This window comes from Corythoichthys intestinalis, chromosome 1 (assembly GCF_030265065.1).
Source record: "Corythoichthys intestinalis isolate RoL2023-P3 chromosome 1, ASM3026506v1, whole genome shotgun sequence".
Lineage (NCBI taxonomy): Eukaryota > Metazoa > Chordata > Actinopteri > Syngnathiformes > Syngnathidae > Corythoichthys > Corythoichthys intestinalis.
In genome coordinates this window covers 16,503,816-16,518,123 of record NC_080395.1, presented here as the reverse complement: position 1 = coordinate 16,518,123, position 14,308 = coordinate 16,503,816, and the positions used below count along the sequence as shown (strand labels likewise).

General features: G+C 38.9%; 1 protein-coding gene across 5 annotated transcripts in view; it reads right to left on the bottom strand.

Moving 5' to 3' along the window:
- Nucleotides 1–8,453: 8,453 nt before the first annotated feature.
- Nucleotides 8,454–14,308, bottom strand: part of LOC130922213 (zinc finger protein OZF-like) — a 33,152-nt gene continuing 27,297 nt past the window's right edge. For all 5 annotated transcript variants that reach the window (XM_057846842.1, XM_057846869.1, XM_057846851.1 and 2 more), the window contains exon 3: nt 8,454–10,927. In XM_057846842.1, the coding sequence (XP_057702825.1) occupies nt 9,765–10,927 (1,163 nt within the window). In that variant the 3' untranslated portion in view covers nt 8,454–9,764. The remainder of the gene's footprint in view (nt 10,928–14,308) is intronic.

Here is a 14,308-nt window from a genome sequence, read left to right as displayed (position 1 = left end):
TTTTGTCGACAATTTTTTCTTAACGAAAACGAGAATAAAAACATGTTTTGAGAGACTAAAACATAAGAGGAAAACCAGTTTTTTGTCTGATGAGAACGAAATGGAAATGCGCAATAGTTTCCGTCACATGTCCACAACGTGTGACCTTTAATGTGTAGTTAGTCAGCATCGTAGCAGTGTTTGTGTCACTCATGTGACGTGCTGCTGCTCATTAGTCTTCAGGTATGCACACAAGGACATGGTAAGATTTGTTTTTTTAGCCTTGGCTTGAGGGAATATGCAATGTTGCTTTAGCTTTTAAAGGTCTGTGCTGAGTGATCATCACACACTAAATGTAACTTGTAGCGTTAGCATTAGGTTAAAGCAAGCATCCTCTTAAACTTAAAAAAAAAAAAAAATTATACACACTTCATGGCGTCCAGGTAGGTTTAATTAAATGAAAATAATGTACCGTTTTACTGCTGAGTGTGTATTATCACCAAGGTGTAGACGCAACAATATGTGCTCGTCTGTCAATATTCTTTCAAAATAGTTGGAAACCATTATATATTTTTGGGGTAATTTTAAAAATATTTAGAGACTAAAACATTTTCAGTTCAACTTCGACTAAAACTAGACGAAGACGAACACATTTTGAGATGACTAAAATATGACAGACTAATACTGTAAGTATTATCGTCCAAAAGACTAAGACGAAAATTAAAAGTGCTGTCGAAAACAACTCTGATTGCTGGTCTGTGATAAAAAGGCTCTCCTCTCCTCCGTGGTTTAGGGGGGGGGGGGGGGGGGGGGGAATACTGCGCTTGGAAAAAAAACACGTACATTGCTTCCTTAACATATCAAGTACATTTCAATATTTTGCATTTGAAAAAATATATCTTTAAATGACTTATGGTCTGAAACCGTAACCATGCCTCAGATCATGAAACTTACTCGTTTTGTTCAATCTTGCAGTGAAAGGCGCAGGATGGGGTTGTGCATCATCTGTGTTAGCGGCTAGCACTATTGATGAATAAATGTCTCACTTCTGTTGCTGTCAATATGGCATTTTACAGTTTTAATGTGAAAAGGTCAAGGCCCTCAGGTGCTGTTTTAAGAAAGCGACAAAAGAAGCTGAAGGAAAAACTTGATACAGTATGTATGGAGAACTTTTAATCACTCATTTCAGGTGGACCATTAAGCGACAGACTTACAAGCTTGAAGTTTAGCAAATAGAATAGTTACAACATATACAGTACATACAATACTTAATATATATATATCGTCATTTATGGGGGGCTCCTAGCTATGCTTTCTCCTATAGGACACATTGTCACCCAGGGCCTTGTGTACTGTCTTCATTTTCTTTCACATTATTGATTGATTTTTTTTTTGATTGATTGATTTTTATTTCGAGCAATAACAACCAAAAACAACAAGTATGGGAAAAAAAAATTAAACAGTAATGATGAATGTAACAAAAATTATAACAATACATACACGTGTAGCTCGAAAAGGAGTGGGAAGAAGCCGAGCTTTTTGAGTCCCACCCCCATTTCACTCCAAAAATTCCATAGGAATGCAGTCACTTCCCTACAACAGCTGTACTAATCATACTGATTACATCGATAATAATAATAATAGTAGTTGCAGTAATCATAATAACACCAATATATACAGTGCCTTGCAAAAGTATTCGGCCCCCTTGAATCTTGCAACCTTTCGCCACATTTCAGGCTTCAAACATAAAGATATGAAATTTAATTTTTTTGTCAAGAATCAACAACAAGTGGGACACAGTCGTGAAGTGGAACAACATTTCTTGGATAATTTAAACTTTTTTAACAAATAAAAAACTGAAAAGTGGGGCGTGCAATATTATTCGGCCCCTTTACTTTCAGCGCAGCAAACTCACTCCAGAAGTTCAGTGAGGATCTCTGAATGATCCAATGTTGTCCTAAATGATCGATGATGATAAATAGAATCCACCTGTGTGTAATCAAGTCTCCGTATAAATGCACCTGCTCTGTGATAGTCTCAGGGTTCTGTTTAAAGTGCAGAGAGCATTATGAAAACCAAGGAACACACCAGGCAGGTCCGAGATACTGTTGTGGAGAAGTTTAAAGCCGGATTTGGATACAAAAAGATTTCCCAAGCTTTAAACATCTCAAGGAGCACTGTGCAAGCCATCATATTGAAATGGAAGGAGCATCAGACCACTGCAAATCTACCAAGACCCGGCCGTCCTTCCAAATTTTCTTCTCAAACAAGGAGAAAACTGATCAGAGATGCAGCCAAGAGGCCCATGATCACTCTGGATGAACTGCAGAGATCTACAGCTGAGGTGGGAGAGTCTGTCCATAGGACAACAATCAGTCGTACACTGCACAAATCTGGCCTTTATGGAAGAGTGGCAAGAAGAAAGCCATTTCTCAAAGATATCCATAAAAAGTCTCGTTTAAAGTTTGCCACAAGCCACCTGGGAGACACACCAAACATGTGGAAGAAGGTGCTCTAGTCAGATGAAACCAAAATTGAACTTTTTGGCCACAATGCAAAACGATATGTTTGGCGTAAAAGCAACACAGCTCATCACCCTGAACACACCATCCCCACTGTCAAACATGGTGGTGGCAGCATCATGGTTTGGGCCTGCTTTTCTTCAGCAGGGACAGGGAAGATGGTTAAAATTGACGGGAAGATGGATGCAGCCAAATACAGGAACATTCTGGAAGAAAACCTGTTGGTATCTGCACAAGACCTGAGACTGGGACGGAGATTTATCTTCCAACAGAACAATGATCCAAAACATAAAGCCAAATCTACAATGGAATGGTTAAAAAATGAACGTATCCAGGTGTTAGAATGGCCAAGTCAAAGTCCAGACCTGAATCCAATCGAGATTCTGTGGAAAGAGCTGAAGACTGCTGTTCACGAACACTCTCCATCCAACCTCACTGAGCTCGAGCTGTTTTGCAAGGAAGAATGGGCAAGAATGTCAGTCTCTCGATGTGCAAAACTGATAGAAACATACCCCAAGCGACTTGCAGCTGTAATTGGAGCAAAAGGTGGCGCTACAAAGTATTAACGCAAGGGGGCCGAATAATATTGCACGCCCCACTTTTCAGTTTTTTATTTGTTAAAAAAGTTTAAATTATCCAATAAATGTTGTTCCACTTCACGATTGTGTCCCACTTGTTGTTGATTCTTGACAAAAAATTAAAATTTTATATCTTCATGTTTGAAGCCTGAAATGTGGCGAAAGGTTGCAAGGTTCAAGGGGGCCGAATACTTTTGCAAGGCACTGTATATATACATATATATTATATATATACATATACACATACACACACATCACTAATAATAAATATTAGTAACTATTACATATGTACTAAATATTATACATAAAACATGTAATATTTCTACATACACCCAAGACATTTAAAGACCTCTTTCCATATATCGTGACCAGACCTGATGTTTATACAGCAATTTGAATTTCTGGATACTTTGACACTGCTTATAATGTAATCCCAAACTGTTCCAGAGTTTTACCCCACATACAGACACGCAGAATCCTTTAAGAGTAGTACGAAATTTTGGTTGTGAAAAGTTAGCAAATCTTCTCAAATTATGAAATTGCTCTTGCACTGTAAAAAGACATTGTAAATTGAGGGGTAATAATTTATGAAATGCTTTGAATAAAAATATTGATGTGTTGTATTTTACAAGATCATTAAATGTTAACAGTTTTGATTGAGTAAATAAATCATGAGTGTGATCTAAAAAAAACCACTTTGTGTATAATCCGAATTGCTCGCTTCTGTAATGTAATTAATGGATATCATGCACTTTGGTAAGTGTTCCCCCATACTTCGACACAATATGAAAAGTGTGGGAGTACCAAAGTGCAGTATAAAATCTGAAGTGCATTTACATCAAGGTATTGTTTTGCTTTATTTATGATTGACAGACATCTGGAGATTTTGTTTTTCGTGTATCTGATATGGGGTCTCCATGACAGCTTGTTATCAATTATAACACCGAGAAATTTAGCTTCATTTACATTTTCAATTTGTAGACCTTCAATTATTATTTTCAACTCAGAATTAGCTATTTGATTACCAAATAATATTGCCTTTGTTTTCTTAATATTGAGAGATAATTTATTTATATCCATCCACTTCTTTATGGCTTTTAGTTCCTTATTAACGGTAGTTACTAGCTCGCTATAATTATCACTCTAATTGTTTCAAGTAGGAGAACTTGCACAATTGGTGGTTGACTAAATACTTATTTGCCCCACTGTACATGCATACTATTTTAGTTTTTATTGTATTTTTTGGCGCCATGGTGGTCGAGTGATTAGCACGTCCGCCTTACAGTTCTGAGATCAAGGGTTCAATCCCGGGCTCCGGCCTTCCTGTGTGGAGTTTGCACGAGAACATGAGTTTGCAACCCTGTTTTCTCCGGGTACTCCCTCATCACAAAAACATTCATTATAGGCTGATTGAACACTCTAAATTGTCCATAGGTGTGAGCGTGTGCATGATTGGCTGTTCGTCTTGTTCCCTGCGATTGGCAAGCAACCAATTCGGGGTGTACCCCACCTACTGCCCAGAGTTGGCTGGGACAGGTTCCAGCATCCCGCGACCCTCGTGAGGATAAGCGGCTTGGGAAATGAAATCCGACTTATGGGGGAATTCGGGTTACGTCGCCAGGGTAGGAACGGAACTCCCTATATTGTTCAAGATCGCTACATTATAAATAAAAACATACAGTACAGTGATCCTTCGTTTTTCGCGGTTAATGGGGACCAGAACCTGCCGCGATAAGTGAAAAACCGCGAAGTAGCCCCCCCCCCCCCAAAAAATGTGTGTGTTCAATGTATTTATTCAGATTTAGCATTGGAAAGATATATATAAATATGGCATGTTTTTTTTCACTTTTTTCCCCCCAAAGTATATTTTAAAAAACATACACAGTGGGGAGAACAAGTATTTGATACACTGCCAATGGGTTTTTCCCATTGGCAGTGTATCAAATACTTGTTCTCCCCACTGTGTATGGCGGAAAACACAGACAAGGCTGAAAAATCAATTTCTGCTCTTGCACCTCTTTTTAAAAATTCGGTATTTCAAGTCAAAAGAACTGTTGTGTTTGATAGAACAATATGTCTATATGCTGCGATACCAGATTCATGGCTCAATAAGCCCACAAACTATTTTTAATTTGTCCGTTTTACCCTGGAAACCCCTGTTTACAGACGTCGCGCAGCCGCTTTTGTGTCAACCTAGCCATAAAAAGAAGGGAAGTAATCGTATTATTCGAAGTGTCTGTCATTTTTACCTTAGAATCATTATTGTTTAATATTTAGTAAAAAAAAAAAAAAAAAAAACTACTTAAAAAAATTACTCGCATATTTTAAACTTTTAAACAAATTACGTCACAATGAAAAAATTGGCGTCCGTAAAAAAAGTTAGATATCTACCTCATAACTATCGCCTAATTTTTTTCGTTACTGTCGCATTTTCCCCAATATTTTAGATGATAATCGATCCAAACGGAGAAAAAAAAAAAAGGTTTAAAAGGGTAAATATTTGAAAAAGAAAATCACGTTACTCCTTGATGATTTCTGCATCGCGACCCTTGTTATATTACCATGTTTAACCCATAAAATCCCCCCAAAATCCAGCTGTGGCCATTCACTGCTGTGTCTAAACACTCGATGATACATGCTACATTTTTTTGGATTGAAAAGAGGTAAGTATGAGATATCTCTTTAAAATCATGGCGTCTTTAATTATGCTCTCGCGTGCTCTCACTTCAAGTTAGGGTTTTGCTGTTTAAAAAAATATTTAGAAAAGATGTCCTCCTGTTCAAAAGTTTTCTTCCCCCAGAAAATTGAGATTTTAGGCTTTCCAATGATGTATGACACATGAACACACTGCAGCAGGGATTTTGGCCCACTCCTCCATGCAGATCTTCTCCAGAGCCTTCAGGTTTCGGGGCTGCTGCCAGGCAACATGGACTTTCAGCTCCCTCCATAGATTTTCTATCGGGTTCAGATCTGGTGACTGGCTAGGCCACTCCAGGACCTTAAGATGCCTCTTACGGAGCCACTCTTTAGTTGCCTTGGCTGTGTGCTTTGGGTCGTTGTCATGCTGGAAGACCCATCTTCAGGGCTCTCACTGAAGGAAGGAGTTGTCAGCCAAGATCTGGCGATACATAGCCCCATCCATCCTCCCATCAATACGGTGCAGTCGTCCTGTACGCTTGGCAGAGAAGCAGCCCCCAAAAATGATGTTTCCTCCTCCATGTTTCACGGTTGGGATGGTGTTCTTGGGGTTGTAATCATCCTTCTTTTTCCTCCAAACACGACGAGCTGAGTTTAGACCAAAAAGTTCAATTTTGGCTGACTGCGCATGCGCGTAACAAGAGTAGCTCGTAGTTTCTTCTTTCCTACATTCAAATGAGGAAAGGAGCGCCATCTACTGACTGGGCAGTCTACTACGAATTCCCTTTGAAAAATGTCTGCCACTGTCGAAGAAGTTGTAATAATAATAAAAAAAAAAAAATAATAATAAGAGGTGGTTGTTAAAACTAAACATTTGAATACAGGCAAATTCGGAACTCCCTACACAAACAAAAGTTACCAGAGGAGAGGAAAGAGCTGGTGATAACTTATGCAGTGGGGGACGAAGTACTCACTGTCCTTTTTAAAAAAAGAAAATTTGACTAATGTAAAAGTACAGATAGAGGTGCAAAAAATTACTTCAGTAAAAATACAAGTATCTAAGAAAAAAAATTAACTCAAGTAAAAGGACAAAAGTACTTGCATTAAAAAGTAAAAAGTATTTCCTTCCAATGCAAAAATGTTATATAAATACACATATATACATAATAAACACTACCGTTCAAAGGTTTGGGGTCGCTTTGACCCCAAACTTTTGAACCAGACTGTACATAATAAAAAATCCCGTATGATACACTACGGTTCAAAAGTTCAGTGTCAAAGCGACCCCAAACTTTTGAACAGTAGTGTACAGTTGTGGTCAAAAGTTTACATACACTTGTGAAGAACATAATGTCATGGCTCTCTTGAGTTTCCAGTTATTTCAACAACTCTGATTTTTCTCCGATAGAGTGATTGGAACAGATACTTCTTTGTCACAAAAAACATTCATGAAGTTTGGTTCTTTTATGACTTTATTATGGGTTAACAGAAAAAGCGATCAAATCTGCTGGGTCAAAAATATACATACAGCAACACGAATTAGCAATTTCTTGTGATTGATTATTGACTTGAACAATCATTGACTTGAACAAGTCAGGAAAGTCACTTGGAGCCATTTCAAGGCAGCGGCAGGTCCCAAGAGTAACAGTGCAAAAATTGTTTGTAAGTATAAAGTGCATGGCACTGTTTTGTCACTGCCACGATCAGGAAGAAAACGCAAGCTATCACCTGATGCTGAGAGAAAATTGGTCAGGAGGGTGAAGATTCAACCGAGAATCACCAAAAAGCAGATCCGCCAAGAATTAGAAGCTGCTGGAACACAGGTGTCAGTGTCCACAGTCAAGCGTGTTTTCTCCATGGACTGAAAGGCTGCCGTGCAAGAAGGAAGCCCTTGCTCCAAAAGCGGCACCTTAAGGCTCGACTGAAGTTTGCTGCTGATCACATGGACAAAGATAAGACCTTCTGGAGGAAAGTTCTGTGGTCAGACGAAACAAAAATCGAGCTGTTTGGCCACAATGCCCAGCAATATGTTTGGAGGAGAAAAGATGAGGCCTTAACCCCAAGTACACCATGCCTACCGTCAAGCACGGTGGTGGTAGTATTATGCTGTGGGGCTGTTTTGCTGCCAATGGAACTGGTGCTTTACAGAGAGTAAATGGGATAACGAAGAAGGAGGATTACCTTCAAATTCTTCAAGATAACCTAAAGTCATCAGCCCGAAGATTGGGTCTTGGGCCCAGTTGGGTGTTCCAACAGGACAATGACCCCAAACACACATCAAAAGTGGTAAAGGAATGGCTCAAATGGCCTTCCCAAAGTCCTGACTTAAACCCTATTGAGAACTTGTGGACAATGCTGAAGAAACAAGTCCATGTCAGAAAGCCATCCAATTTAACTGAACTGCACCAATTCTGTCAAGAGGAGTGGTCAAAGATTCAACCAGGAGCTTGTGGATGGCTACCAAAAGCGCCTAATTGAAGTGAAAATGGCTAAGGGACATGTTACCAAATATTAGAGCTGCTGCATGTATATTTTTGACCCAGCAGATTTGATAACTTTTTTCTGTTCACCCATAATAAAGTCATAAAAGAACCAAACTTCATGAATGTTTTTTGTGACAAAGAAGTATCTGTTCCAATCACTCTATCAGAGAAAAATCAGAGTTGTAGAAGTAACTGGAAACTCAAGAGAGCCATGACATTATGTTCTTCACAAGTGTATGTAAACTTTTGACCACAACTGTATATATATGGCGGAAAACACAGACAAGGCTGAAAAAGCAGTTTCTACTCTTGTACCCCTATTCAAATAAACTGCAGTATTTTAAGACAAAAGAACTGTTGTGTTTGATAGAACAATATGTCTATATGCTGCTATAGCAGATTCATGGCGCATTCACTCCAAAAACTATTTTTAATTTGTCCGTTTAACCTGGAAACCGCGTGTACAAACGTCGCTCAACCACTTGTTTCAACCTAGCCATGAGGAAAAAGGTAAGTAATCGTATTTATTATTCAAAATGTCTGTCATTTTGAGCTTAGAATCATTAATTGATGTCTAATATAAAAACAGCACTTTATAAAATTATTCACTCATGTTAACTTTTAAACAAATTACATAACAATAAAAAAAGGATGTCTGTAAATAGGTCACAGATATCGTATATTGTGTATATATATTGTATTTTTTATGTTACTGTCGCATTTTCTCAGATATTTTAGATGATCGTTTCAAACAAACAAAAATAATAATAATAATTAAAAAAAAAAACCTTTCAAAGGGTAAATATTTGAAATAGAAAATCTCAACCACTCCTTGATGTCTGCATTACGACCATTATTATATTACTGTGTTTCACCCATAAAATCCCCCAAAACTCCGGCTGTGGCCATTCTCAGCTGTGAAATGACACTCGGTGAAACATACTACACTCATAATGTCTCGTTAAAATCATGGTGTCTTTAATTATGCTCTCTCATGCTCTCGAGTTAGGGTTTAGGGGTTTAAAAAATATATATACATTTTTTAAATGCCCTCCTGTTCAAAATTGTTATTTCCCCAGAAAATCGAGATTTTAAGCTTTCCAATGATGTATCACACATGCATATGGAACAATTTTTAAATTTGGCTAAATTGGGGGTCTCAGAGTGGAAACTGAGTGTTTTCTGCCTTAAACACACACACACATACAGAGATCTGAGTAGAGTAAGTAAAAAAAGAAACAGAAAATTCATTGACTGCTCAGTTTTATTTAGAACTGGGCAAAAAGAAATAAAAACAAGCAATAAAATTGACTGCACTGTAAACAGAAGCTTTACAAGCTCAAAAACGTCAAAACTTAGCTAAATGGCAGATCGCGAGCAACTATCAGGTGGATACGCCACGTACTGTACAAGAGTGTGCAGCACCATCTGAAGGTGCGCTGCGCTCACTGTTGGTTTTATTGGTCAATATATTGCTGACGTATTTCCATTATTACAATGGCGAAACATTAACCCTTGTGCCATTTTCTTCAAAACAAAGTACAAAACACATGATTCAGAGGGACTCAACTGCTAAAATGAGATGCCATACAACTCTGAAAAAAATTGGGGCACAGATGGTCTGTAAAGAATGGCTGACCACAAGATGAGCAGGATAAAGTTTTCTCAACGGTGTGTGTTCTTGCGTGACGATTTAAGAGAAACTTTTCAGAGAATCTCTGACCACAATCTGAGCAGGAATAAGGTTTCTCGCCAGTGTGTGTTCTTGTGTGAATTCTTAGTCCACCCTTTCGGGAGAAGCTCTTACCACAAATTGAGCAGGAGAAAGGTTTTTCACCAGTATGTATTCTTGCGTGGAGTTTTAAGGTTCCTTTTTCAGTGAATCTCTGACCACAAATTGTGCAGGAGAAAGGTTTCTCACCAGTATGTTTTCTTGCGTGGAGTTTTAAGGTTCCCTTTTCAGTGAAACTCTGACCACAAACCGCACAGGAGAACGGTTTCTCTCCATTATGTATTCTCGCGTGACGTTTTAAGAGAAACTTTTGACCGAACTTCTGACCACAAATAGAGCAGGAGAAAGGTTTCTCGCCGGTGTGTATTCTTGCGTGATTTCTCAAGGTCGGCCTGTGAGAAAATCTTTCTCCACAAACGGAGCAGCAGAAAGGTTTCTCTCCTGTGTGCGTTCTTGTGTGGCTTTTTAAGCTTCCCTTTTCAATGAATCTCTTACCACAAATTGTGCAGGAGAAAGGTTTCTCTCCGGTGTGTTTTGCCATATGCCCTTTCAAACCATGCCTCTGACGATAGGTCTTACCGCATTGAGTGCATTTCCAGTGTTTGTCACTGTGACCCGTCTTCTGACCACTCGACTCCCCCTCATAGTCAGAAGAGTGTGACGTTGCCTGGTCACTGTCTGATACAAGTTCTACGAGATCATCTGCTGGGGATCCTCCACAGTGGTCTCCATCACCTGTTGAGCTGCTGCTCGGGGGCTCCGCTTCATCTTCACTCTTCAAATGGACACCACTCAAGCTGGTGATGTCCTTCTGCTCCTCTTTGATAAGTGGTGACTCTTCCTCCTCCTTTTTAACGCGAGGGGGTTGCGACTCCTCCTCAACGTGAGGGTGCTGAACCTGGATGAATATCTCCTGAATGTGTAGGAACTCTTCTTCTTCCTCCTTTTTGATATGAAAGGACTCCTGCCGTTCAGGATGATGCTCCTTGCTGACGTCTGCAAGATATGACAAACATTTGCGGTTTGCTTGAAGTATTCAAGATAAAGCGTTACCATTAAATACTGTAACGTTATTTTGTCCGATTTTGCACGTATTTAATGTTGCCATACACGCATCTCCAAAAAGAACGATCTACTAATGTCAGATTTTCATACAGAAGTGTAAATAACAAGCATAATAAAGTGCTTGTGTAGCGTAATACGTTTCCACCGATATTTGTTATTCCATGTTGTACTTCTTACTGTCTCTCTGTATCTGACAAGTCGGTCGCTGAGGAAATGCAGGCAGCAAAACAAAAAAACAAAAAAAAAAAAAAAAAACAAACCCTGGACTCAATTCTGCTGTCTGTTTAATTGGCTGACATACTGACATGTGATCAGCATCTATCGTTAGCTCTGGTTGGTTCAAATGCACGTTATTTTTTTTTAAACTTGTAATTTCTGGACTATTGGGCGCATCCCTGATTACAAGCCTCACCCAGTATATTTTTGAAGGAAAAAACATTTTGAACATACATAAGCCTCTCCTGCCTATAAGCCGCGTGTGCCCAATTAGTAACATGAGATACTTACATAGAAATACACAGAGTTTTCACAATTTTAATAATACACCTTAACTTTTCTTTCCAAACAGCGCTAGCAAACATAGCAGTTATATAGCAGCGGTACGGAAGTTACATTGCATCAACACGGCAGTACAGCACTAACTGGGCTGGTTAAAAACATAAAAGTCTTTGTTAGCAATCTTCGTCTTCCTCCTGTGCACTCAAACCATGGAAGTCTTCACCCTCATAGTCGTATATGAAGAGGCTCAGATTAGGCCTGAACGATATATCGTTTAAACATCGCCATCGCGATGTGCGCATGTGCAATAGTCCCATCGCAAGGACGTGCGATAGTTTTTTAATTTCATTTTTTTTAATCCACAAACGTTTGTTTTGAGGAAGGAGAGGGAAAAAAAAGCGCACAGCTTCTCTTTCTCTCCAGCAAGTCATCGGCTCCTCCCCCTCCCCCTGCAACAGCGGAGTGGAGGGAGGAGGGGCCGAACAGCAGAGCGGAGGGAGGAGGGCCCGTTCTCAAAGTGAAAGCAAGCAATCAACACGTTGGAGGAGCAAGGAAGACTGTATCCAAAAGGAGTTTTGGAAGTATTTTGGCAAGAACAAGACTATAAGGGACAAAAAACAGCCCTGTCGACAGTGCCTCGCCATGGTTGCCTCAACAAGAAGTAATCTGTCAAACATGTGGGACCATTTAAAACGCAGGTATCTATGCATTCCTGCTACGAGCTCCCCATCAGAGGCTTTTTAGCACAGGTGGGAACATTGTTACGTGCCAACGTTATTGTCTCAAGCCTGCTATAGTGGATAAACTAATAGTCTTGGCCAAAAACCTATGAGACCCAGTTGAGAATTGCTGAGCAAGGAAGGTGGACGATATGCAGACAAATACATAACACAGCTGAAGGAATGTCTTTTCTTCTTTTAATGTGACAGCTATCAGGAAGGCAGGAAATGTGGGAGTTAAAATGGTTCTGTTATTCATCACAGTTATTTGCAGTTATTCAGTTCAATTATTTACAAGTTCAATTGAGTTTGTTTCTTTTATATTTAAATTTATTGTAAACCGTATTTTTCAAATAACTATATATAGTACAGCTGCACATAAAGTTTTGATACTTAATATTTTTGTTGAAATATTTTTACAACTTTGTTGCCGTTTTGCAGTTTTATATTGTTATATTTTGTGTAAACAACTCAGGGGACTAATGCACTTGCACTTTTATTAGTCAGATTTAATATTTAAGTTCAAATATGTTGACAACTTTGTTGTTTAACTGAGGTTTTTATGTATTGTTATAGTTTGTGAACTCTTTTGTCATATTTAATATTTTTGTTCAAATATGTTGACAACTTTGTTGTTTTACTGAGGTTTTTATTTATTGTTATAGTTTGTGAACAACTCTTTTATTTGTCATATTTAATATTTTTGTTCAAATATGTTGACAACTTTGTTGTTATTTTACAGAAGTTTTTATTCGTTATATTTTGTCAAAAACTAAGGGGACTAATGCACCTGCTCTTTTATTTATCATTTAATGTATTTGCTGCTGTTGAAGTGTAAAATATTGTATTCAATAAATGATCTATTTTGTGCAGACATGACTTCCTGGATACCTTCATACAGAAATCTTCATCATTAACAAATTAAACGGTATTATATGAATACACTGTGGTCACGGTGTGTTATGTAAAGTATTTCCAAACACCTATTCAAGTCATTTAGTGAAAATTTCTTTAAAAAAGATAGATCTTTTTTTTTTTAATATCGCAATATAATATCGCAATATATTGCAAACCTAAAAAAAATCGCGACAATAGTTTTTTCCAATATCGTTCAGGCCTAGCTCAGATACACTTCGCCATGCACCTACTCAGCCTCTCCTTCGCTGTCACCTTCAATGTCTCCCATAATGAGGCAAATTCACTCCCGAATTCCTCGAAACCCGTTGGTGGTAGCGGACTTCTTTCACACCGCTTCACTCTGCCAGGCTCCCCCAGCAAACCTGTGCAAAAGCTGCTCTTCGCATGCGGTGAGTCTTGGCAAATGATCTCTCGCTGCTAGTCATCCAAGCTTCCCATACAACTCGGATGGCCACTTTAATTTCTTTGAGCATTTTCCATGATGCGGGTCTGCCAATTCTACTCATGCACAAAAATGAGGGTCCGCCACCTCTGTTCATGCGCAACGCACAAAGTTAAACCACCGGTAATAGTGCAAACTAGCGTCTTCCTCGACACATATATTCCATGTGTCTCACTCCCACATTCCATGCTCGAGCGTCCTTAGCGGCCATCAGAAAAATGCACAAATTGGCCGCATCATTGCACACACCGCAGGACCCAAAATGAGGGAAAAAAGTAGCGGCTTGTGGTCCGGAAATTACGGTACAAATAGAGGGAAAAAAAACAAGCTTGTTGAATTAAAAGGGCAAGACAAGGGAAAATTGATCAAATCTTTACGAGAAAGAGTTGATGAGGTTTGTTTTATTTATTTTATTTCTGAACATCTTACATGTTAATGTGCACTTTGGTCTTGTTTTTGTCCATTTACGTAAGGATACTCATTTATTTCTTTATACAGTGGTACCTCGACATACGATCGCTTCGACACGCGATGTTTTCGACATCCGACGTAAAAATACGACTCCAGTATGGCTCAGAAAACTCTGAAACCTGAGGATCTGGATGAAGTTAAATCCTCCATCCAGAAAATAGTGGCCCCTCTGACGAACCTGGAGGCTTCTCTGACTAACCTGATTCAAAGCCAGAATCGGAAAGTCATGAAAGAATTACAGCTGATGCGCGCTGAAAACGAGAA